This window comes from Leopardus geoffroyi, chromosome A3, assembly GCF_018350155.1.
Source record: "Leopardus geoffroyi isolate Oge1 chromosome A3, O.geoffroyi_Oge1_pat1.0, whole genome shotgun sequence".
Classification (NCBI taxonomy): domain Eukaryota; kingdom Metazoa; phylum Chordata; class Mammalia; order Carnivora; family Felidae; genus Leopardus; species Leopardus geoffroyi.
The window spans coordinates 45,340,604-45,365,763 of record NC_059336.1 but is presented as its reverse complement, the minus strand read 5'-3'; the positions used below and the strand labels follow the sequence as shown (position 1 = coordinate 45,365,763).

Below are 25,160 nucleotides of genomic sequence, written 5' to 3'. Positions count from 1 at the left end.
GGAGCTATTTGCAAATGATATATTTGATAAGGGATTAATATCCAAAATATATAAAGAACTTATACTCAACACAAAAAAAAATCCAATTAAAAAGTGGGCAGAGGACATGAACAGACATTTTTTTTTTGAACAGACATTTTTATAAAGAAGACATACAGATGGCCAACAGACATGAAAAAATGCTCAATATCACTCATCATCAGGGAAGTGCAAATCAAAACCACAAGGAGATATCACCTCACACCTGTCAGAATGGCTACAATAAAAAAAAAGTCAAGAAACAGGGGCACCTGGGTGGCTCAGTTGGTTGGGTGTCCAACTTTTGATTTCAGCTCAGGTCATGATCTTGTGTTTTGTGGGATGGGCCACACGTTGGCACAGAGCCTCCTTGGGATTCTCTCTCCCCCCTTCCCCACTCTCTCTCTCCCAAAATAAATAAAGACACATTTTTTTAAAAGTCAAATAATAACAAGTGTTGGCAAGGATATGGAGAAAAAGGAGCCCTCAGGTGTTACTGGTGGGAATGCAAGCTGGTGTGGCCACTGTGGAAAACAGTACAGAGGTTCCTCAAGAAATTAAAAACAGAATTATCATATGACCCAGCAATTCTACTATTGGGTATTTACCCAAAGAAAATAAAAACACTGACTTGAAAAGATATACATACCCTTACATTTAGTGAAGCATTATTTACAATAGCTAAGATATAGAAGCAACCTATGTCCATCCATAGATGAATGGATAAATATGTGTTACATATATGTACAATGGAAGTAATGGGGATGTAATATACAACACAGAGAATACAGTCAATAATATTGTAATAACTTTGTATGGTGACAGACAGTAACTAGACTTAGTGTGGGGATGCTTTCATAACGTACAGAAATATCGAATCACTATGATGTACCCCTGAAACTAATAGGATATTGTATGTCAGTTGTACTTCAATAATAATAATGAAAAAAGCTCCATACTTTACACAAAGCTCTATGATGTTCATTACTTTTAACATTCATTCTTGACTATGTGAATGGGTGTTATTTTTCCTTCACATTATAATTTTTGGCATGCATATGTAAAGGGATGTCTGTTGGCTATAATTTTAGGATGGTTCAAACAAATCTTGCCTTTCATGCCAGGAAGGGTTAATTCTATGCGAATGTCACAGTGGGAAGGAGAGAAGTGGTAGATACTAGAAAAAAACAAAAACAAAAACCCTAGTCAGAGCAATATTACGAATGAAAATGGACATATATTGTGTCACATGGAATGTGGTTCCCACATTGGTCTATAGCTCCAAACCTAAGACTGACTGTCTCAGTAACAAGGGATGTTCAAAAATGCGGGTTCAGTTTCACAGGCTATGTGATCGTATGAGAAACAGCACTGGGCAGGGAGCTGCCTGTTAGAGCAAGGGGGACAGGAGATGACCTGTGAGGAGCCCTGGACGGAGCGTGTGGGCAGGGCCATTTGAAATCACCTTTAAGAGGGTGGAGAAAAGGACTAATTAAATGACCGGGAAGCAAAATGAAGAGAACGGACTTTGATTTCAGCAAATCATCTGAAAAAATAATCGTATTTATAAGGCTATCAAATGGAACTGCCATTTGCTGAAATGAAACAGACAAGCAGGAACACTTTAAGCAGTCCACAGAAAGGCAGGTGGGTGACTTGGTAAGTGGCCAACAGGAAAGTTTGCATTTTGGAAGAATGATTATCCAGCAATTTTTAGGTACATAAAAAAAAAAAAAAATTGACAAGCTGCAGTGGGCAGTCATATTTCAAGGAATTCTGATAAGTCCGGAAAAACGGGCACCTAGAATTTAGTGTGTGACTTTCTGTTGGACACAGCACGAGGCCACTGACTACAGAGGGACAGAAAAACATTTAAGTCATGCTTAAATGACTCTAATTGGAGCCTAATAAGTGAGTCAGGGGACAATGCACATTGGCAGCGCCCTGCTTTACAGCTTCGGAGACAGAGACTGCGCAAGGCAGCTTTCCTGAGGGAGTAAGTTCGGGAGCTTCATAGTTCAAAAGGTAATGGCAGCCTTTTAAAGGGCTTGCTCAAATCCCATTTAGAATATTGTGCACAGCGGCACTTACCCACTAAAAATAGGCCATTCGAGTGTTCGGGGAAGTGTGGCGGGCGGCGGTGCTCACTGGAGGAGAGGGCCATGTGAGGGCAGCCTTTGAGAGCCGAGCATGTTAAGATGTGAAAAGAGGTGATTTAATCAAGGTTTGCGAGCATCTGATGGGCTCACACAAAGAAGCTAGGGCAAGACCTGTTCACGCCGTGAGGAAAAAAGGATGCTACAGGCTGTTAATTAATGCTGGAGGGTGGGGGGTGGTTCGGTAGGCAAGACCTTGTTTTTGCAGGGCCATCCAGAAGTGTGGTAAATGAAGATGAGGCAGTTAAGAAAGAAGGCATGGGACATGCCTGGTTAGAGCCCCGCAGCAGAGACTTCTCGGGAAGCAGCCTCAGCCTTGACTTTCCCCTCCATCCCGAGACCCCCTTTTGTGACTGCTCACCACCCTCATGGAAGCTCCTTCTCCCTGCCGTGTCCCGAGGGAGGAACAGTATCAGCAGGGTGCTCATTCTAAACACCGTCACGGGACTCAGCCGGCAGGGGACTGCAAGGCCTGCATATGCAACACTGCAGGACACAAGTGCTCATAAGGGGAAGAGTACATTGTAGTCACACATTTGTGACATGACTTTGACTGCTGAAATGAGCTCCATTCTTTCTCCAAAGTAGTAAAGCAATCAACTGATGAATTTATATCTCTGTCTCATACACACACATATGTGCGCACACAGGCACACTCACGTACACACACAATCACTGGTGGTGGATTTGTTCTCTTCATTGTTAATGGTTTGTCCTGGCACTCCAAGCTGAAAACAAAGAATAAAGTATAGGTGGAATCCAAGCCAGCCTGGGCCCCAGACCCTCAGCTGCACCGCCGTCCTGTGGCAGCTGTCCAACTGTGTCTCGTGGTGGGTGACTGCTCAGCCTCGTGCCTCCAAATGGCTCTAAGCAAGCCGCTCCACAGGCAGCCAGAGTCACTGCTTTGTGAGGCCTCGACTGCTATAGCATCTGGCCCTGTGGCTGCCACCATTCCCTCTGGCACCGCCAGTGCCTGCTCTGTGTTGGCCCTTGTTGGGGTGAGAATAGGTTGGGGAAGTGGAGAGAAAGGATCCTGAGGGTTTCTTTGGACCCGAGGAGGAACCTGATCTTGACATCATGTCTGTCTTGCAGAAGATGGAGTGACTGGTTGACAGTCAGCTCCCCCAGCACGGAGGATGGTGCTCCCACATGCAGTAGACGGAAACTGGCCTGGATTGGAACAAGAGATATTGCTGCTGCTGTCGAGGTCAGGGAAACAATCGGTAATCATACTGCAGCCAAAATAAGCTAAACCATTTGCCCTGCCTGCTTGCAAAGAGCCTTGCCAGTCTGTCTGACAACAGACAGGGCAGGCAACAGTGGGCCAAGAATTAGCACTGGGGCCTGGCAGCGTTTCACGGCACTTGAAAAGAATGTGGCCGCAGCTGCACATACATGCTAACACACGTATGGGAGTGACTGACGAGGCACGGCCATGCCCTTGATACATCACACTCACACATGATCAGTGACCTCGGATGATCAGCTACCATCTTCCTGCCCACCTTGCTTCTTTCTTACAGATGTCAATTGGAACATCTTGATCTGGCACGTTCTAGGGTTTGTCTCATTCTGCCATCCCAAATATTCACTCTTTGCAAATCAAATTAACTTTTAAAATTATTACTATCATCAGTTAACAGCTGTGCCCCGACTAGTGGTCCCAAGCTTACCAAGTCTCTCTGTTTCAACACCACCTTCTTCTCAGGGAAAAACAAATCAGTCAGGGCTTTGAATTGGGTCAAACGTGAAAACATTTTCTTTTCAGAAAAGACCTTTAACATATTGATCCACATCACGTAAAAATTTTCTTTAATCAGCAATTGATTCCCCTCTAATTCAAATATTTTGGGTAAGATTAAAGCAACAATAAAATCCTTTGCACAAGCTAAGGAACAAATGTGTTCGTTTTCTAAACACTTGTATTTTTCTTTATTAAATTTTTTTTTAATGTTTATTTATTTTTGAGAGAGACAGAGACAGAGTATGAGCGGGGGTGGGGCAGAGAGAGAGGGAGACACAGAATCCAAAGTAGGTTCCAGGCTCTGAACTGTCAGCACAGAGTCCGATGTGGGGCTCGGACTCACAAACTGTGAGATCATGATCTGAGCTGAAGTCAGACGCTTAAGCGACTGAGCCACTTAGGCGCTCTGTATTTTTCTTTATTTTAAATAAATATTGGAGTCAAGTCTACATAGATTTGAGGGAAAGCCTGTGATTAAGAAATTTGATACGTTAGTGGAGCCTGGGTGGCTCAGTTGGCTGGGCATCAGACTCCTGATTTTGGCTCAGGTCATTATCTCATGGTTTATGAAATCGAGCCCCACATCAGGCTCTGTGCTGACAGCATAGAGCCTCCTTGGGATTCTCTCTCTCTGCCCCTCCCTGCTTGCATTCTCTCTCTCCCAATCTCTCTCTCTCTCTCTGTCAAAATAAACATTAAAAAAATTATATGAAGAAATTTGACACTTTGCCAAATTTGATATTACACCAAAATATAATTTATAATTAAAAGCATATAGGAAGATATCCTCAAACACAAAAGGTTTCAGGAAAAACAATAAAAATCCAAGCATGATAAAAATGCTTATTAGCAAGCCAGTAATAAAAAGAAACTTTTTTTTTTTCAAAGTAGGTCCCATGGCCAGTGCAGAGCCCAGTGTGGGGCTTGAACTCATGACCCTGAGATCAAGACCTGAGCTGAGATCAAGAGTCAGACACTTAACCCACTAGCCACCCAGGTGTTCCCCAAAAGAAACTTTCTTATTTTGATAAAGGGATCCACAAAAATATGTATGGCAAATGTCATATACTTAATATTGAACACATTCCCTTTAAGATTAATAAGGCAAAGGTACCACCCCTCATGACTTCTGTCCTACCTTGTACTGCAAAGTTTACCTATTATAGTAAATAGGAAAAAGATACAGAAGTTACAAAGATTGGAAAGGAAGAAACGAAACTGTCATTATTTGCAGATAATATAATTTTTCTGTGTGTAAAATCTAAAACAATATATAAATTATTTGAATAAATGAGGAAGTCTAGCAAATTTGCAGAAGTAAAATTATACCAAAAAAAGTGTATTTCTATGCACTATATAGCAGCAATCAATAAGAAAATGATTATTTGACAGACGTAAAAATATAAAGCACTTTGGACTATATCAAACAAAAGTTATGAAAGCCATCATGGAGAAAATTTTAAATCCTTATTAAAAGATATTAAAGAGACCTAAATAAACTAAGACCTGTACTATGTTATATTATAACATATCGACTTAATATCAAAGATGTCACCTCTCACTGAATTGATCTAAGGTTCAATACATTTCCTATCAAATCCACGGGGCTTTTCATGGGACTTCACAAGTTTACTATAAAACTACTGGAAGAGCAAAGGGACAAAAATATCCAAGGCACCCTGAAGAAGACAAACAGATTACATTAAAATCAAGAAGTTAATTTTAATTCTGTTAATTGACAACATAAAGTGAAAAGACAAGCCTCAAAATGTTAAAAATACATAACTGAGTTTCTATCCAGAGAATATAAACAACTCGTATGGGTGAGTAAAAAGACAAACCAAAAGAAAAATGAACAAATGTCACAAACAGAAACTATCAGGGCATTTCCCAGAAACTATCATGAATGCCCTGTGAACAAATGAAAAAGTATGATACTGAGTTGTGTTACTAAACAGGGCAAGGAAATTAAAACCACAGGAGGATACCTTTTCACACCATCACAAAGGCCACATTTTATTTTATAAGTTTATTTTGAGAGATAGAGTGCATGGGTGTGTGCAAATGGGGGAGGGGCAAACAGAGTGGGAGAGAGAGAGAATCCCAAGTAGTCTCCATGCAGTCAGCACAGAGCCCAGTTCAGGGCTCGATCCCACCAATCTTGGGATCATTACCTGAGTCGAGATCAAGAGTTGGATGCTTACCTGACTGAGCCATCCAGGCACCCCACAAAGGCCACATTTTATTTTATTTTTTATTTTTATTTTTTTAAGTTTATCTTTTTATTTTGAGCAAGAGAACACATGTGGGCATGAATGGGGGAGGGGCCGAGAGAGAGGGAAAGAGAGAATTCCAAGCAGGCCTGGCTCTGTCAGGGTGGAGCCTGACATGGGGCTCAAACTCAACGACCCTGAGATCATGACCTGAACTGAAACCAAGAGTTGGATACTAAACCCGACTGAGCCACACAGGTGCCCCATGAAGGCCACATTTTAAAGTCTAACAGTGCCACAGACTGACAAGACTGGAGGGAGTTTAAGTAGATACAACCAATTTGGGGAAAATTTCAGCACTATATAGTACACCCAAGAGAAGTTCTCGCACATGAGGTGTGCCCAAAATGCCCAAGGCATTGTTAGTAATGGCACCAAGCTGGGAACAATTTAAATATCAATCAATCAACAGATGAATGAACTAGGACAGTTGTATAAGGGAGTATTATACAGCAGGGAAAACAAATGGACTCCAGCTCCATACATCACATGAATGGGCCTCAGAAATGGTGCTCCATGGAGTGTTGACTTTCTCTAGTTGGCCACGGAATCGATTTAAAAGTAAGCAAAACAAATTAATTTATTATCTGGAAGTCATACATATGTGGTACACCTTTAAAACAAGGGTTGGCCTGGCCCTTGCTTTGGTATGGAGTTTTATTGGGACACAGCCACATCCATTTGTTTACGTTTTGTCTGTGGCTGCTTTCACACTACAGCAGCAGAGTTGAGTACTTGTGATGAGGTTGTATGGCTCACAGAGCTGAAAATATTTACTACTTGGCCCTTTATAGACAAAGTTTGCTGATCCCTGCTTTACAGGAAAGAAAGGGAATGATTAACCAAATGTCAGGATAGTTGTTACTCCAAGGACACAGAATGGATGTGGCTTCTAACATTCTGAAGTAAGGAATTATTAATGAAGGAATTATTAACATAGAATTCTAGTACTATTATCCCTTAAAGTGTACATACATGTTTTATATACTTTTTTGTTTGTATGATGTATTCTACAATTTAAAAATATCTTTAGGAGGAAAGAGAGATTGCCTTTGATCCTAGAAGTCATGCCCATGGGTATCGAGGACCCTGGAATTCTATGACTTATGTCCTACATCTGTACCTGGCACTGGGTCTATCATCGTCTTGTTTTGTGTAAAGAAGTAAGTTTTCCTAACCTTTCTAACCAATAGACTATATCCAGCAGCAGCTTTCTACTCTAAAATTCTAGCATTCCCAGAGGTATAGAATGAAAAAGTATCTTCACATTTGAAAAGACAGAGGCACAGATCACATCCCACAGTGCAGAGTTCCCATAACAATATCTTAGGCAAACAGCCTCCCCCTTTGCCTGAGCATGTGCTAGGAAGACGGTTGGGGTCATGAAGGGCCTGTCCATGGCTGTGGAATTCCCACCAGGACCAAGTGCTTCCATATCCTGCTCCCAAATCTACCTCCTTTGATTTCTGATTACTCTTGGCAGGCCAATGTTGAAAGGCACTCAAATATCATCTCATCTGGGCCTGTCTGTGGTCTGAAGGTTGTGCTTGGATGAATCTGAGATCCAGGCCTGTGCATGGCCATGGGGACCATGTGTGGATGCATCAAGAGTCCATGCACTTCTCCATAGGACCCTCTACTCTCCGTCCAATGCTAGTGGTCAGATATTCTTTGGTATATTAGAATAAAAATTTCTGCCACTCTAGCTTCTCCCATGGGCTCCTGTTTTGCTTTCTTGTGCATCCAGAAACACATCCCTCATTCACAAGACATTATAAATGTTTGCATTTCTCCTTAGCAAAGTGTAACGTCCAACTTACCTGTAGAGATCTGGGATCAGTTTGTCTTCGTACCGAGCGCACAGGTTGTTGAGAAGTTGCTCATGCTGGCCAAACAAGCGGATGTAGTTGGAGACAGGGAAAGGCTCTTTAGAAAGGCACGTAATGGTTTCCACCATTTTATACTTGTCAATATGTATCCGGAAGTAAGTCCCATTTTTTGCATTACCTGTTACTATTTCTGAACCCTGGCAGGGGTAGGGGCCGGGAGACAAAGGGGGGAATCAGAAAAACAACATTAGAAACATTTCTGGATTTGGGGAACTTTATTATAGCAATTTATTTTTCAAATATAACAGACAGGTTACATCTTATTACATATTGCAAATAATAGTAACAGATATTGACTAAACTCAACAGAAGCTAACCTTGTGTCAGAAACTGCATACTTGGACTTAATGACTAAATGTTCCTCAGATATTTTAAACTCCGATTGCATTGTTCCCCGTTTCAAAATCAGTTGCTAGGTTACAACCAAGTCTCTACTATTCAATACCTCGCACAGCTAGTATAAGGAATTGGGTTTATTCTCTTCTATGAGGTGTGTGAACACTGCTCATTTTGTAAATTTTTTCACAGCACCATTTTGAGAAAAACCTCCTAGTCAAAAGTGGTCAGAAAGAATTTCGGTTTTTTAATAGTTGATGTAAGCAAAAGAAACAAGTGAAAAGTGAATCCTTGCAAGCTGGCTTTGGGGAGGTTCAGCTGTTTGGTCATGTCTGTTGTCAAGAAGAAGGTTCAAGTTTATGGGAAGTATACCTGCAATTGTTCTGCAGGCTACTTGTTAGTTTGTAAGTTGTCAAAGGTATGGATTCATGGCGTTATGCTCCCTAGAAGCTGGCTAAAACTGCCGCATGAACCCAGATGAAAAGGAGAGATGCTGCTAGATAAATCCCATGTCACAACCACTTTTTGCATGTCAGCCCTTAATGGCTACTGACCTACCAACCAGAGACATGCTCCCCACCAGTTCAGGCAACCAGAGAACCTCAGTGGAAAAATATGGGTTCTTTTGGTGGTGGCTGAACCTGCACTTTGCCCTTAAACTCTGAACTTAGTACACAGTTACATTCAATAAAGCTTTCCTGAGGGCATATAGATTTAAGCTTTTGCTCTGAACTTCAATGTGGCATTTTAGAAATCCAAGGCAATTTGGACTACACCGATCCCAAACATTTGCTTAGTCCTGGACATCTCCTGGGGATTCTGTCTAAACAAGGACACATGACTTAACTGAATTTTTAAATAAATCGAAACAACCTGTGGGTGTTTGGGCATCACATGGTGAAGCCCTGGGGAGGAATCAGCCAGCAGAAAAGGCACAAGGTGAGGAATGTCAGGTGAACTCTGGGCCAATACCAATTATGTGTGTGAAACTGGGTTATTTGGGGGTCTGGGAGAGAGCAGATACAGTTTTGGAAAGCATTTGGGGTTGGCACCTTAAGGGAGGTGCAAATGGTCCATCACTCAAGGAGATGGATGGATACAGACAGGCAATCTACCTCCAGAGCAACATGGAAGGCATCAGCTAACAAAACAATGGTACATCCACAAAATGGGATGCAACACATCCCACAAAAATTATTAGTAAACTATAATTCACATCAGAAAAATATGTTCATGGTACATTTGATGCTACAGTAGCATAAAAAGTTATATTTTATAACTTACACAGTATTATTCTATTTTTATTTTCTTATTTTTAAAAATTTTTTATTATGAAATTTATTGTCAAATTGGTTTCCATAAAACACCCAGCGCTCATCCCAACAGGTGCCCTCAGTACCCATCACCCACCCTCCCCTCCCTCCTATCCCCCATAAACCCTCAGTTTGTTCTCAGTTTTTAGGAATCTCTTATGTTTTGGTTCCCTCCCTCTCTAACCATTTTTTTTTTCTTCCCATGGTCTTCTGTTAAGTGTCTCGGGATCCACATAGGAGTGAAAACATATGGAATCTGTCCTTCTCTGTATGACTTATTTCACTTAGCATAACACTCTCCAGTTCCATCCATGTTGCTACAAAAGGCCATATTTCATTCTTTCTCATTGCCACGTAGTATTCCATTGTGTATATAAACCGCAATTTTATCATTCTATTTTTATAAGCATACACAGTATCATTCTATTTGTTTTCTATCAACACTTTAACGAAGTGTTCAAATGGTCAATTTCCATGGTTGAGAGACTGGGTCATTTTTTACCTTTATGCTCATTTAACTATCTGTAGTTTCTATTTTTTAAAAATGACTATCACTTCTAACATGATAAAAAGTTATTTTTAACTACAGTGGCTGTGTTGTGGTAAGGAACCAGACATCTGATGAACAAATGGAGAGAGAAATGAAACAAAGCAGAAGGAGCAAGGGAGAAGAAAGGAGGGAAAGGGGGATGGATGGAGGGAGGGAAGAGTCTGGTGTGGAAGAGTGGGGCTTGTCTGGACCCAAGAAGAGTCTGGAAAAGGCCATGCCTGAGCCACTGGCTGCAGACTACCCTCTCCTTATGTGATCATCCCCACCCCCTTTGCTCCTGCCACAAGTATTTCTCTAGCCATAGGTAGCTCCATAGTCTTTCTTCTGTCAGGTGTGTTTCCTCAAGTCTTGACTTCTCAGACTGAGCAATGAACCCTCCCAGGGTGCAGCATGTGACATTACAGGGTCAATTTTACCTGGCAGCCCATCACAGTAAAAGCTATTTCTGAATTAAATACACAATGCAGCTATGACAGTGAAGAACGTGCCTGCTATGTGCGTTTTGAAGATTAAGGGCCATTTGAGTTTGGCCCCAGAAGCTTTAGGCTTAGCCACCCCTCTTCTACCTGCAGGGGTGGGAAGCCCCTTTGTCAGTAGGGATGTCTTTTTGGAAAGCTGAGTGAGTCTCTGAGGAAGGGTCACTCTCTCACCTTGGCAGTAGGGTGGCTGGGGGTCCAGGAGAGTGGGGGTGGGGGCACTGGCAACAGCTCCAGCATAGATTTAGCATCAGGTTTCCCTGGGGCTCACTAGAGGGCAGAGTCTACAATCCCACAAGGTCTCAGCCCCTCTACATTCTCTTTAAAATTTCTTTGAGCTGAGGGATTAAGGAAAGGAAACCAGGCATCGAGGGACACACCTTGTGTTCTGCCCATGTGACAGACAAAATTTTTGACTTTGCAAAGGGATTTCACTTCCGCCCACAAGGACTCTGTGTTTAAGAGTGCTGATTTGCCCAAGGCTGAGCACTTCAACAAGAGGGCCACAGAAACTTAGCTGGTGGTGTCTTGACAAGGTTTTGTGGAGCCCTGCCAGGTTGCTGGCTGACAGTCAGAGCAGTGGGTACCCTCTGGGGTCAGCCTGCTCCAGGAGACCGATATAGTCAGCATGGCTTTCAATGATTTGTTGTCATGGTATCTGTTTGGGGGGGGGTAGTTTTATTTATTTTTTAAATTTAAATATTGAATTAAAATCTGGGGGTTGCTTCTGTATGCTTCCGCACATTATAGCTATGAGGGCTTAAAGAGTACAGAAAACAGCCACACTGTAGAGAAAAAAAAATGACCACACTGTGCTAAGATAGCTAATCTCAGCTATGGAAGTAATTTTGCCCATTTTAATGAGATTTGGCACTGTGTTAGCATAACCAGGGGAACGTTCTGGGAATGTGGAATGCATCGAAATATTTTGCATTGACATTAAAGATAAGTCACCCACAGATGGGTTTCTTAGACATAAATTACTCTTGTAGGGCCAAGCAGACTTCTCTAAAAATTTTAGGTCATTCCTAGTCATGGTTACTGACAGACCAGGAAAATCCGGTGAAGTCCAGGACTCTGTCTACCATCACAGAAAATCACTCCACTAAATGATGACTTAAGGCAGTTTCCATCCCTGCCACCCCATAAGGGATCTTGAGGTAATGATGATTTCATACACTTTCCAACACTGTGGGATGTGTCTAGTTGCTTCCTTTATTTTCAGTATGTAAGTAAATTGTTAGGAAATGTGGATCTTTTTTTTTTTTGTTTTTGTTTTTGAAATGTGGATCTTGAATTTAAGACTTTGATGGGGAAACTAGTTCTGGTGTAGTCCCTCTCCTCCCTTCCCTTTTTCCTGAATACAATTATCCTTTTGAGTTCCTTTATGATTTTGACAAAGGTTGGAAAATGGCTGTGGAATTCATGCCAAATGGAAGACACAGGAGTAATGAGACTTGGTGTGCAAGAAATCAAGTCCCCAGCTCTTATGATGAACACACAATTTTAAATTTGATGGTATCCAAGGCAGAATTTGTTGTGACAAATTTCTTTATTCCATGGTGTATAAGCCAACAAAGCATGTGGACTGGAATCCGTAAATTAGTTTATTATGTAGGGGTCCCCTGTCTTCTTTTTGTCAGGTTACCTCTCAAAGAGCTCATGAATTACTAAAGTATCTTCTTACTTAAATATTCTAATTAGTGAGTGCTATAAAAGTCTGATAAAATTCATCTGCATGACATTTATTGTAGGAATGGCAATTCAGTTTCTCAAGTGAAATATTGTTCAATGGGCTCCTTTCTCCATCAATTGGCTATATTTAGGTGACTGCCTGACCATTTTGGCAACAATTTTACTTAATCAAATTAATTCCAACCCCAAAAGATTGCCATGGAACCATCCTACATTTTTTTTCTTGGAGAATAAAATGGAAAAAATCTGTTTAGATCTTCTGTACTAATTAAAAAGGAGGCCCACCTGGCAAAATAGTTAATTAAAGTCAGGGGTCCTGTTCAAATACTGTCATAGCACCAGCCAAAGAATCTATTTAAGTTGCATTCTTATTAAAACTCGTTATCTAAAAAAACGCCTTTTTAAGGGGTTTTTATTAAAAACCTCCTCTGACTTTATTCAGAGAGAGAACCAGTGGTTCAGAAACAAATGACGCTGCATGTAGGAAATTACAGTGTCCTTGAAGAATCTGGTTCTGTTTGAAACCAAGTCCAATATTTTCCAGCTCTTGAACATAATATTCGGCTCCAGTTATTTATCTATGATGACCAAAGTGCTCAGCCTTTGAACACAACATCTGGCTTCATCCTATTTATCTAATGCCCCACATCACTGGTGGCAGATTGTATTTTCCAAAGATGGACACAACAATATCCCCCACATGACATAATCATGTGCAGTATAGCCTTGACACTCTTCCCATGGAGAAATGACCTCTATGTCCTCTTTCCTTGAATCCCAGTGGGCTGTGACTGCTCCAACAGATGGTGTGGGGAAGTGACACTGTGTGACTTTAAAGGATGAGTCATAAAAGGCACTGCAGCTTCCAGCTTGCTAGTGAAGACACTTACACTCAGAGCCCTGAACCATCAGGTAAGAAGTCTGACTACTCTGAGGCTGCCATGCTGTGAGGAGGCCCAGGTGACCAGGGCTGGGTATGATGCTCTGGTCAGTGCTCCCTGTGACTGAGTCAGCCCAGCCCAGGGGTGTACAACAAGCCTTCAGAGGATCCAACCACTGAGTCACAACGAATCCTTCTAGTCTTCCCAGCTGAGGCCCCAGACACCATGGGGCAGAGAGAAGGCATTCCCGCTGTGTCCTGTCCAAATTCCTGACCCACAGAACCTGTGAGCAGAATCAAATGGCTGTTTCATGTTGCTAAGTTTTCTTATGCAGCAATAGACACTGTAACACTATTCCCTATGACCCCATCTTTGTTTGTAAGAAAATCTAGAATCAGACTGCATATACGGGACATACCTAAAAGAATCTAGGAGAGGCCCAAGGGAAGTAGATTTTAATATATGGCATCTATCCTTCCCCTGCAAAAACCAAGTTTCATTATTTATCTGGAACTATGATCAACAACAACATCCACCCCTGACTGGTTACCTGTATCGTTCCTTAAAGGCATTGTTACTTTATATGTGATCCCTACTTTATATGTGAAATACAGAGAAGTTGGGTGACTTGTTCAAAGTCCATGGGAAGTACATGGGAGAGTTGGGATTCCAATTTCCAGAAAGAAGAAAGGAGAGGAATGAATAGCCTGTGCCATTTTAAGTCCATCTCCCTTTGAGGAATTTTCCAACAGCTTCTACTTACAACTCATTGGCCAAAACCTGCCACACGGCTAATCCTATTCTCAAGGAAATCTGGGAAATATATTTATTTTAAAAAGTTGATCAGACTGTTAGCTCTCAAAAATATTCAGGATAAGAAAATAGGCAACTTGCAGTATCTGCCTCACTGACAAAAAAGCAAACATGACACACCTGAAAGGAAACCCCCAAATGATAACCCAGTTTGCGACCATCTGCTAGAGGATCTAATCTGAGGAGCTTGCTAACTGACCAACCACACAGCGTCCTTTCCAGTTACTTTGAATCCAGGGGGTGTCCCACCCCACAGCTCCTGCTTCTCCTGGATGGCCCTTCCGGTGTAATTCAGGCAGGGCAGAAGAACAATGGGGTCTGGATGGACCCTAAGCAATGTATTTGCCACAAAGGTGGTTAATTATCTACTGGTGCATCACAGGTTACCTCAAAATTCAGCAACAAACTGTCCTTCAGTAGGTGAATGAATAATTTGTGTTCACCCAGACAATGGAATATTCTTTAGCACTGAAAAGAAATTCACTATCAAGCCATGAAAAGACACGAAGGAAACCAATCCACATTACTAAGTGAAAGGAGCCAATCTGAAATTATACAGTATGATTCCAACTATATGACATTCTGGAAACTACGGAGACAGTGAAAAGATCAGTGGTTGCTGGGGGTTGTGGGGAGGGACAGATGAATAGGCAGAGCATAGAGGAAGGAATTTTAGAGCCACGAACCTACTCTGTATGATACTGTAATTGTGGATACATGTCATTATACATTTGCCCAAACACACAGAATGTACAACACCAAGAATGAACTCTAAAGTAAATTGTGGACTTTGGGAGCCAATGAAGTGCCAGTGTAAGTTCCTCCACTATAACAAATATACCACTCTGGTGGGGAGTGCTGATCATGGAAGAAGCTATATATAAATGGGGGTAGGGGGTACATGGGAAATCTTGCTATTTTCTTCTCAGTTTTGCTGTGAACCTAAACCTGCTCTAAAAAACAGTCCATTAAAAAAACACGTAATGCCTTAAAACAATAATAAACTTATTACTTCAGTGTTTGGGAGTCAGAAATTAGGCATAGCTTAGCTAGGGGACTCTGGATTAAGGTATCTCATAAGTTTGTAGCCAAGATGTCTGCTGGGGCTGCATCACCTGAAGCCTTGGCTGGGGCTAGAGGATCCACATCCAAGGCAGCTAGCTCCCTCACATGACTGGCAAACTGCTAATGACTGGTACAGGAACCCTCAATTCCTTATCATATTAGCCTCTCCAAAGGACTTCCTGGGTGACCATACAACATGGTAGGAGGTGATCCAGGAAGGCGCAAGTTGGAGCTGTAATATGTTTCATGACCTAGCCTTGGAAGTCATGCACACTGTTATGTCCACAATATTCTGCTGGCAACACCTTCTGTGTGGGAGGGGACCACACAAGGGCATGAATACTAAGGAGCAAGAATCATGGGGCCATCTTGGGGGCCAGCTATCATGGTGGTTTTCTAATGAACCAGTACAATATACTAAAGACTCTGAATAAAGAATTTCAACCTCCTGTAAATAAATTTTTATATTTGTAAGTAAAATGAAATCCAAGAGTAATACTTACAAAATTAGGCTGGGCCATTTGTACCTCTAAGGGAGTTGGAATGGCAGGTTTGGTAACATGCAGATAATGGTAAGACCCAGGTAGAATGCCTCCTATAGGAAACAGCAAGTTTTGCACATTTTAGTTTAGTTGTTAATGCAGTGGTGATAGTTTATATATTTGTATCATAGGATAAACAGAGATGCCTACCATGGTATATGCTACTCACCTATCCCACTAAAGTACTACTATTAGTAAGAAATTCCCTGAGATTGAAATTATTTAAAAACTCAGTGTGAATGTGCCATTATACCCATAATATAGTCACCAATGCTCCAGGAAGATGTGCCAAGCTCATCCTGTGTATCCTGTGATTTCCCATAACCCTTGGCACTCTAACCTATGCCTGCCAAAGCCAGACCAAGACCTAGAGAGGCCTTAAATGGTAATGCAGTGGTATTCCCATTCCTTGTCCTCTTTCAACATGTACTCAAAATATTAAAGTGGATGTTATTAAGGAAAATCAACAAAGTTCTTGCTCAACACTTAGAAAATTATCATTAAGAAATCCTTACTATTTCTAGCTTGTCCCATAAATACGAGCTTGATCTAGCTCTAGTCTCTGACACTCATCCCTTCTCTTCCTTTCCCATGGCCACACCTTTCCTAAGTTTTCATCCAAAATGAGAAGCAGAGCAGGATCTATCAGAGTCCATTTAATTAGGTAGAAAACAACAAGGACTGGAATGTAGGGCTTTGTCTCTTTATCTCATATTCTATTTACTGGATTAAGGTCCATGGATACCCTAGGGGTCCATGGGTGACTTTAGAGGTGGGTCCATCAACCTCCTGGAAATGAACACACAGTTCTGTAAATATGTGCATTTTTGTGGTAGAAGGTCCATAATATTCAAAGACACTATTCTCAAAGATATCTCTCATCTCCCAAACATAAATACTGTATTGCTCATATGATGATCTTCTCAGGGGTCAATATGGCTTAGGGGATGAAAAGTGAACTATTTTACAGTTGTGAATGGTTTCGTTTATCCATCCAGATAAGAGGCCAAGGCCTCTATCCAAGGATACTTGGAAGGGTCTCCTTATCTCTGAGCTTATAGTGAGAATGAAGGTTTGGCAAGATGTCAGGGTATTGCACCACTAACCAGTTGTGAGTGACCTTTGGGCAAGTTAATGATTATTCTCAGTCTCAATTTCCTTACCAGTAAAATAGGAGCCACGGTTATGATGTGGTTCATAATACATGCTCAAAATAAAAAGGACCACAATAATAATTCCAGGTCCATAATAAATGCTTAATAATGAGACTGAGCCCTCCCCCATCTCTGTGCAAACCCACTGAGGGACAGAGGAGCCTCCTCACCAAGCCTAAGAGAAACATACAGGGCAGCCCTGAGCACTGACCCAGATCCAATGGGTGGTTTAATTGGAGGGAAGAAGGTGGCCTACTACAAACCTTGGATCTTGGCTCCCTTGTACATGGGGATGAGTCGGTCAAGATCAGCCGGTGGCTCAGTCACAGGCTCCAGGGTTGGGTCAAAAAGATTGAGCATGGCTGCTGCCAGCTGGAAGCCAATTTCTTTGGAATTAAAGCTGCTGTGAGTCCACTCATTTGAGTAATATTTATTGGAGAATTTGGTGAGGGAGCCAGCAGCTCTGATGGCTATATCATTGGTGTGGAAATTAGTATCAATCACAAGTCGGCCGTCATAGACAAGACATGCATCATTGAGTGCTTTAAACGTTTCATAATCCACGTTCTTCTCACAGAAGCTAAAGAACATCTATAAAGCAAACACTCACATTATTACTTAGTCATAACTCTTCATTTTACATTCCCAATAGTGTGAATAGTCTCCAGAGCACCTTATCTTTGGGGGCATACAAAACAACAACAACACTAAATCTACCAAAATGTCATAATGGTGTGGTGTGTGTGTGAGTAGAGAGAGAGAGAAAGAGAGATGGAAAGGAGCATCTGTTTTTTGTATGAAGGACAAATTAAGATACCTAATGTTACTCCTTTTTGTAATCACTCAATCTAGACATCCAATGGAGAGAAGGATGCCAAGTGATGGAGTATCTATTAGAAAAGTAATTTTTTTCCATGTAAAATGGTTTATATCCATAGAGACACCACTTACCCCTCATTCACCTACATTTTAGATAGCTCTATCTCAGCCTCCTCCTATTTGCCTCTTCTTGTGTCTGACACTTAGGTCTCTCCAGGTTCCTTCTTGGGGTCACCCCAATCCAGTCTTGAGTCTTCAGATTGCCTTGTTCCTGCCCTGTTACACCAGAAAGCCCATCCCTGAAGGATGCCCCAGAGAATGAGAGCCCCATCAGTATCAGTATCTACCAGGTTTGGGCTCCTGCCTTATTCCTTCCTGCCCTGGCATGGAAGACAGTAAGTATTTTCAGGATACCTATTCTATGACAGGCACTGTGCTATAGAAGGGCCCAAAACACCTCTGCATGCTCCTTAGATGTGACCTGTATGCTTCCTCCATTCTCTGCCCAAATTTCAATGCTTTCTTGTGATTATCTGGATATCTTCTTCAACAGTGATGTTGAAAGTCATTATGGCAGTCCAAGTTAGTTGTTTTTAAGTCTTCAGTTGTCATTGAAATAGTAAGTTTAGTCATTTTTATCTTAACCTAAATATAATTTGCCACCTTATTAAAAGCATGCTACAAAATGAACATATGACATGGGTCCTCATCATTGTGATGGACATCATACTCCCTGCTTCCTCACATGCCTGCTTTATGTACCTCACTTGCCCCATTAGGTAAAGAAATTAGCTCTCTGGGGCCAGGAATACTTCCTTTCCATATCCCTTCCCTACACCCATGAATGGTGCATGAATGATGAATGATCCTCAGTAGCAACTAGTCACATGTGACTATACACATTTAAATCTAAATTAATTAAAATTAAAAAAAATAAAAATTCAGATCCTCAATTGTAGTACCTATTTCAAATGTCCAAAAGCTATAGGTGGCTAGTAGCTGCCATATTGGACAACACAGATACAGATCATTTCCATTAGTTCTATTGGATGGTGTCAGACTTGGATCCATCACCTCTGTGATCCTTTGTTCTCCCTTAGGGAGCCACCAGGCCTTTGCCCTTTTCCTTGTTTCTTCACTCAGCTATCTAACCTATCCCAGTTACTCCTATCCCAGGCAGCTTCAAGTCTCTTTAGAATTCATTCTGTCTTATAATTCTTAGTGACCACAGGAAAATACATTTCTCTGAGTCTCTGACTCTGGATCTTTCTGTCTCTCTACTCTTCTCTCTCTCCTCCATTCTGTTCCCATCATTATAAAAATAGATCTCCCACTCATATAAAAATATGGAAAGCTGTTTGATCTGAATTGAAATCATACATGAAAAAGTACCATCAACCTCTTGAGCCCTTGAAAATATTCAGAAGCCCCCTTCAGCATTCCCCAAAAAGTTCTTCTACCTACCCAGATTTTTCTTAATTAAACCTACTTTTAATTGAGTAGCATATTAAATATGTTATTTCTTATTTTCCCAGGTTTTAAAGATTACTAGTACTGCAGTATTATTATTATTATTTTATATTTTTTTGGTGTAGGAATTCACAATTTTGTTACACTTGGGATTTCACAGGAGTTTGTGAACCAGACTGAAAACTGAATAAGCAAATCTAACACAGTTCATGGGAACATGTGTTCTAAGTTACAAATCTTTCAAGTACAACTCATGCATTTTTGTAATACCAACTTAGCATTACATACTGGATGAAAATATGAAGTAGAAATATCTGGCCACATTGAAGTTGTTGAATAAATATTTAAGAATACTTATATTTATAATTCTGATTATGGAGAGCAAAACTCCTTGGTTAGCAGATCGGGAGTCAGTGATCTGATAAACCTCATTCATTATGCATTCATACAATATCTTGGTGAAGAAGATAAACATGGAGTTTATAATCTAATTTGAGAAATGGACATCAACAAAGTCATCACACTGACAGGCAGAGGATTTCAGATTATAATGAATGCTGTGTAGAAAAGGGAGAAACCCGGCTGGAGACTGGACCATCTGGTAGGCACCCAGGAGGCACTACCACCCGGCGGAAGGAAGCCAGGTGTTGATGTGAGTCCAAAATCCAACTCGAGAGTTCTGCTTCTAGTGTAACGGTGTGATCCCTTCAGGTTAATCCTTTCACTGATACAACTATAAACTCTGGTCAAAGTACAAAAACTATTACCCAAGGATTCTGATGAGCATTTAAAAGTAGATAGATGGTGCAGGACAGTAAAAACTTGGAACAATGACCAGCATGAGGGTAATTTTCTTATTTTGGTGGCTTTTGGAAGAGGATGGACTATAGTCATTTTATACACTAACAGAAGAATAAAGATGGTAGAGAAAAGAGTCAGTGAACTTGAAGTCACATGAGTAGCAATTACTCAGTGTGAAGAATAGAGAGAGAAGAAACAAAGAGATTGAAACAAATGAATAGGGCCTTAAAGGCCCATGCAGCAAGAGAAAGTCTAACAGATGTGTGACTGGAGACCCAGGAGGAGAGGAGAAAAGAAGGAGGCAAGAACTAATGGCCAAGATCTTGCCAAAATTTAGTGAAAGTTATAAGTGTATAGATTCAAGAAACTCAGTGAATGAACCCCAAACAAGATAAATTCAAGAAAAAACATGTTTTGATACAAAATAAACACAGAACCCCACAGCATCAAACTTCTGGGAACTGAAGATAAAGAAAAAATCTTGAAAGCATCCAGGGGAAAATGATACACTACGTACAGGGAAACAATGGTTTGAATGACGACAGATTTTTAAAACCAAAACTCATGGATGTCATAAGACAATGGAAAAAACATCTTTGAAGAGCTGAAAGGAAAAAAAATGTTCTAGGCCATGATCCTATATCCAGTGGATCCTATATCCACACAATTCAGGGTTGACTATTTTTCCAGTCTCTTTCATGTTAGCTTTTAGTAACTATACTGTGAGATTGGTGTTTTTAAATAGAGGAAAACTAGAGAATCCATTGCCAGCAGACCTGCAACTGTGTGTGCAATAGGAAGTTGTTCAGGATGAGAGGGAATTGAATTGGATGGAAATCGGATCTTCAGAAATGAAGGCAGCAACAAAATTGGAAAATATCGGGGTAAAAACATAAGAGACTGTTAAAAACTGAGAACAAACTGAGGGTTGATGGGGGGTGGGAGGGAGGGGAGGGTGGGTGATGGGTATTGAGGAGGGCACCTTTTGGGATGAGCACTGGGTGTTGTATGGAAACCAATTTGACAATAAATTTCATATATTAAAAAAAAAAAGAAAATATCGGGGTAAATATAAAAGTCTATTTTTCTTCTTAAGTTCTTTCTGTTTAAAACAAAAATTATAATTTTGTTGGTTTTTCAACGTGTGTAGATATAATACCCATGACAAGTGTAACAGAAAAGGGTGTCCAGAAAGTGGCAAGAAGGTACCTGTACAGTTGCAAGGTTTTTATATTTTATGTGATGGTACAATATGAACTCTAACTAGAATGTAAAAGGTTACTGATGTACAGTACAAGCAGCAACCAGCTGGAAAACAAAATTTTAAAAAGCCATTTACAATAGCTCAGATCCTGCACAAAGGAAGATATACCAATGGCCAATAATCACATGAGAAGATGCCCAACATCATTAACCATCAGGAAATCCCAAATTAAAAACACAATGATACATCATGTCATACCCAACAGAATGGCTAAAATTAGAAGGACTGACAATACCAAGTGCTAGCAGAGACTACGGAATAACTGAAACTCTCATACATTGCTGGTAGAAATATGAAATGATATGGCTACTTTAGAAGGCAGTATGGTAGCTTCTTAAAAAGGTAAACATTCACTGACCATATGACCTAGCCATTCTTCGGGTGGATAGCTAAGAGAAGTGAAAATATGTCTACCCAAAGATGTGTACAAGAATGTGCACAACAATTGAACAAATAAACCAAATGTGATAGAGAAATACAATGGAATACCACTCAGTGATAAAAAGGAATGAACTACTGATACATGGAATAATATGGATGAATCTCAACACCATTATGCTGAGTGAAAGAAGCCAAATACAAACTAGTACATAATGTATGATTCCAGTTATAAAAATTTTAGTTTTAGCAGGTGCTCTGAGTATGATACCATCTGTTTTTGTTTAGTTTTCCCATCCTGCTGTAACAAAGTACTGCAAACTGGGTAGCTTAAAACAACAGAAATTTATTCTCTTACAGTTCTGGGGACGACATGTCTGAAGTCATAGTGTTGTCATGACTGTGCTTCCTTCTGAAGCTCTAGGGAAGACTCCTTCCTTGTCTCTTCCTAGCTCCTGGCAGTTACTAGTGATCCTTTCTGTTCCATGACTGGTTGCTGCCATCACTTCAATCTTGGCCTCTACCATCATATGGCCTCTTTCCCCAAGTGTCTCCTCTGAGTCAAATCCTTCTCTCCATAGACGGGCACCAGTCATTACATTTAGCGCCCTCTCAGATCCACCGTGACCTTCTCTTCAGTTGATAACATCTATAAAGATCCTATTTCCAAATAAGGTCACATTCAAAGGTACTAGGGATTAAGACCATATCTTTCTGGGGGGATGTAGTTCAACCCACAATACTGTGACCACAGTCAAAATAATGAATGTATTCATCCCCACCAAAATTTCCTAATGCCTGATAGCGATGCTACTCAAAGCTGACAGTAGAGGAGAGAAATGCTCTGACTTCTTCCTTTTTGCTATTTCTAATCTTCTGCCAGTACCTATTGTTGGCCAAGCACAGATGAAGGTCAGTGAGCAACCAGTGCTGGGAAATATTATCTGCACAGGCCATTCCTTGTGGTGCAGAGCACAGTGGAGGAAGTGGGAGGCTTTATCTAACTCAGACTGCTTTAGGATGCAGTTTTAGCAGGAAGGTGTATTGGAACAAAGCAGGTGAGAGTATTTGCAAAATGTCTCTGCCACAATTTCAATTTTGATCTCAATAGGGAAATAAAGGCCAGAGGGGGCTGCTAGAGAACCTGTATTCTGTTGCTTATTTGGGGACGTTTTCTTATATCCCTGCTTCCTAAGCAGGGTATTTGTTTACCTCCAGTGGCTCCCCAAGATAAATGTGGCATATCTTCCAAGATCATCATTTTGGGGAGAAATTTTGAGTGAAAACATTTTGATTCTTCTTAACCTAAATAGGTATTGCAAGATACATGTGACATACATTAAAATAAAATTAACTTTTCCTGTCTTTTTCGCTGCTGTGTCCCTCACACTTAGGACAGAGCCTAAGACTTAGCAGGTGTTCAACGAAAATTTGTGGAATGAATGAATAAATGAATGTATTAAGGAGCAGAATGCAAAATTTCCGTAGATTATCAGGATAAAATGAGGGATTCCAGAGAAATCTCTTCTGTGCTTTGAGATCCTGTCCAGACTGTGGGTGCGTGTGTGTGTGTGGGGGGGGGGTGGATAAAGGTCACCATCATTTACCTGTAAGGGTACTTGGGTTAGAAGCCCTGACTTAGGCTGACTACCCCCTACTCTCAGGTAAGGAATTGCTATGACCCCTCACAGACTTCCCCCAAGAATGTGGCATTCTCCACCACAACTGATCACATACTCCATATTCACACTGTACTCAGCCTCCACTTTGTAAGGAGGGGTCTCTTGCTTCTCTATTAGATTGACTGGGTCCTTCCCTATCTCCCTGCCTGCTAGCTTCTGCTAATCTCCTGAACTGGCAAATCCAAGGACACGGGTTGTAAGTCAAGCTATTACACAGCCTAAGAGAAAAGTTCTCCTTCTCTCAAAAGATAGATAATTAGATAGATAATAGATAGATAGATAGATAGATAGATAGATAGGAGAAAGAGGTCTTCTAAGTCTCTAGTTCACGGGAGAGAAACCCATTACTGCTGTTTCTAGAGTCTTAAAAAGTTAACAGCAGGATAGACTTTGGGGCCCTCTGACCTTGGTTAGGAGCCCAGCACACCACTGACTTGGAGGCAGAGTGTTCTCATCTGTAAAATGGGGATGCTTCTCCTGACCAGGTGTTGTGACCAGGTGACGGACGATACTGCAAGCATGCAGCATGGTGCCTGGGACATGGTGAGCTCCTGGTCCATGTTAGCACTCTCTGAACCTTTGACACTCCTTCCATGAAGAGGCAGGGCTTAATTCCCCTCCCTTTGGATATGGGCAGATGATACAGTATCTCATTCTCTCTCTTTCTCTTTCCCTTTCTCTCTCATTCGGTTTTAGAACCAAGCCACTCTTCCAAGGTGAAGTGTTCTGGACAAAATTGCAGCTGAAGATGATCTAGCATCTAAAGTCAGAGGAAGGGTTGAACGTGACTCCAGCTCCACCCCCAGTCTGACGTCAGCCACGTGAGAGACTTCAAGTGAGAGCTGCCCAGCTGGGCAGGCTCAAATCCCAGGACCCAGAGAGAGAAAAATAATATATGCCACCGAGTTTGGGGTGGCTTGACCCTCAGCAATAGAGCATCTGGCCATTAAAAAAAAACCCAAAACCTGTGGCTATGAATTCCCGACCCGTCATCTCTCAGACCCCAAGTCCGTGGCAGGTGAAGGCTCTCTGGAGGTGGTGAGTGAAGTTCACAGGGACCTACTTACGGAGCACGGGAGTCTGAAAGGCTTGGTGGGCGTGGTGAAGCAGGCGCTGTGGATGGGGTCTGGGAACTGGCCATCGTTCCACTGAGCCAGGAGGGCGTCGCGGTAAATGGCAACCCCCGCTGCTCTGAGCGCGTCCTCCACCGCTCTTTCCACCGAGTAGTTGTTGATGCAGGTGATGGTGGAGGTGGGCGGGGGCTGCACCAGGTGGATGTAGCCGCCCCTCACACCAAGGTTTAAGAGCGTCTCCACTGTGGTGTAAGTGTCAATTGTATTCCCATAGACAATGACATTCCCTAGAAAAGGAGGCAAATGCTGAGATATACAGTTTAAAAAAACAACCCAAACCTTGTTAGTCTAATGCTAATAATACCGAATTGTTCCCTATAACCTTCCCTTTTTTTCAGCTGCAGGAAGTCAGTGGTGTTTCCTAGCAACGGCGACCAAGATAATTTAGTAAAGAATTGGCACAAAACATCCCACAAAGTAGTCAAGTACTTTTAACACAGAAGTAGGACATTCATCTATGGTCCTGTAATTTGAAAGTTGAAGTTATGCTAAATGAAACCATCTGGAATAAAACCTTTTATCTTGTTTTGTTTTGTTTTGTTTTTTCTTTCCCCTAGTCGCTACACTTACTAAGGAAAAAAAGTAATAATAAAGCTTGCGATATTTACAAGTTCTTCCTAAGTGATGAGCAGGACGCTGGTAAAAAAAAAAAATCATGGACGAGTTAGGACAAACATTTTAATATTTAAGTGTTGAACTGGGTTGATT

The 25,160-nt window shown here is 41.3% G+C and overlaps 1 protein-coding gene and 1 long non-coding RNA gene across 4 annotated transcripts in view; one reads left to right on the top strand and one right to left on the bottom strand.

The window, feature by feature from the left end:
* Positions 1-25,160, bottom strand: part of CFAP61 (cilia and flagella associated protein 61) — a 283,106-nt gene that overhangs the window by 46,343 nt on the left and 211,603 nt on the right. For all 3 annotated transcript variants that reach the window (XM_045445447.1, XM_045445448.1, XM_045445449.1), the window contains 4 exons: positions 24,387-24,679; positions 17,169-17,496; positions 15,713-15,804; positions 8,012-8,217 (listed from right to left, as the gene is read on the bottom strand). In XM_045445447.1, the coding sequence (XP_045301403.1) occupies positions 8,012-8,217; positions 15,713-15,804; positions 17,169-17,496; positions 24,387-24,679 (919 nt within the window). The remainder of the gene's footprint in view (positions 1-8,011; positions 8,218-15,712; positions 15,805-17,168; positions 17,497-24,386; positions 24,680-25,160) is intronic.
* On the top strand, positions 2,894-24,935 carry LOC123580558. The gene is made up of 3 exons (XR_006703364.1): positions 2,894-3,381; positions 24,016-24,357; positions 24,791-24,935. It is a non-coding gene; the product is annotated as an uncharacterized LOC123580558 (long non-coding RNA).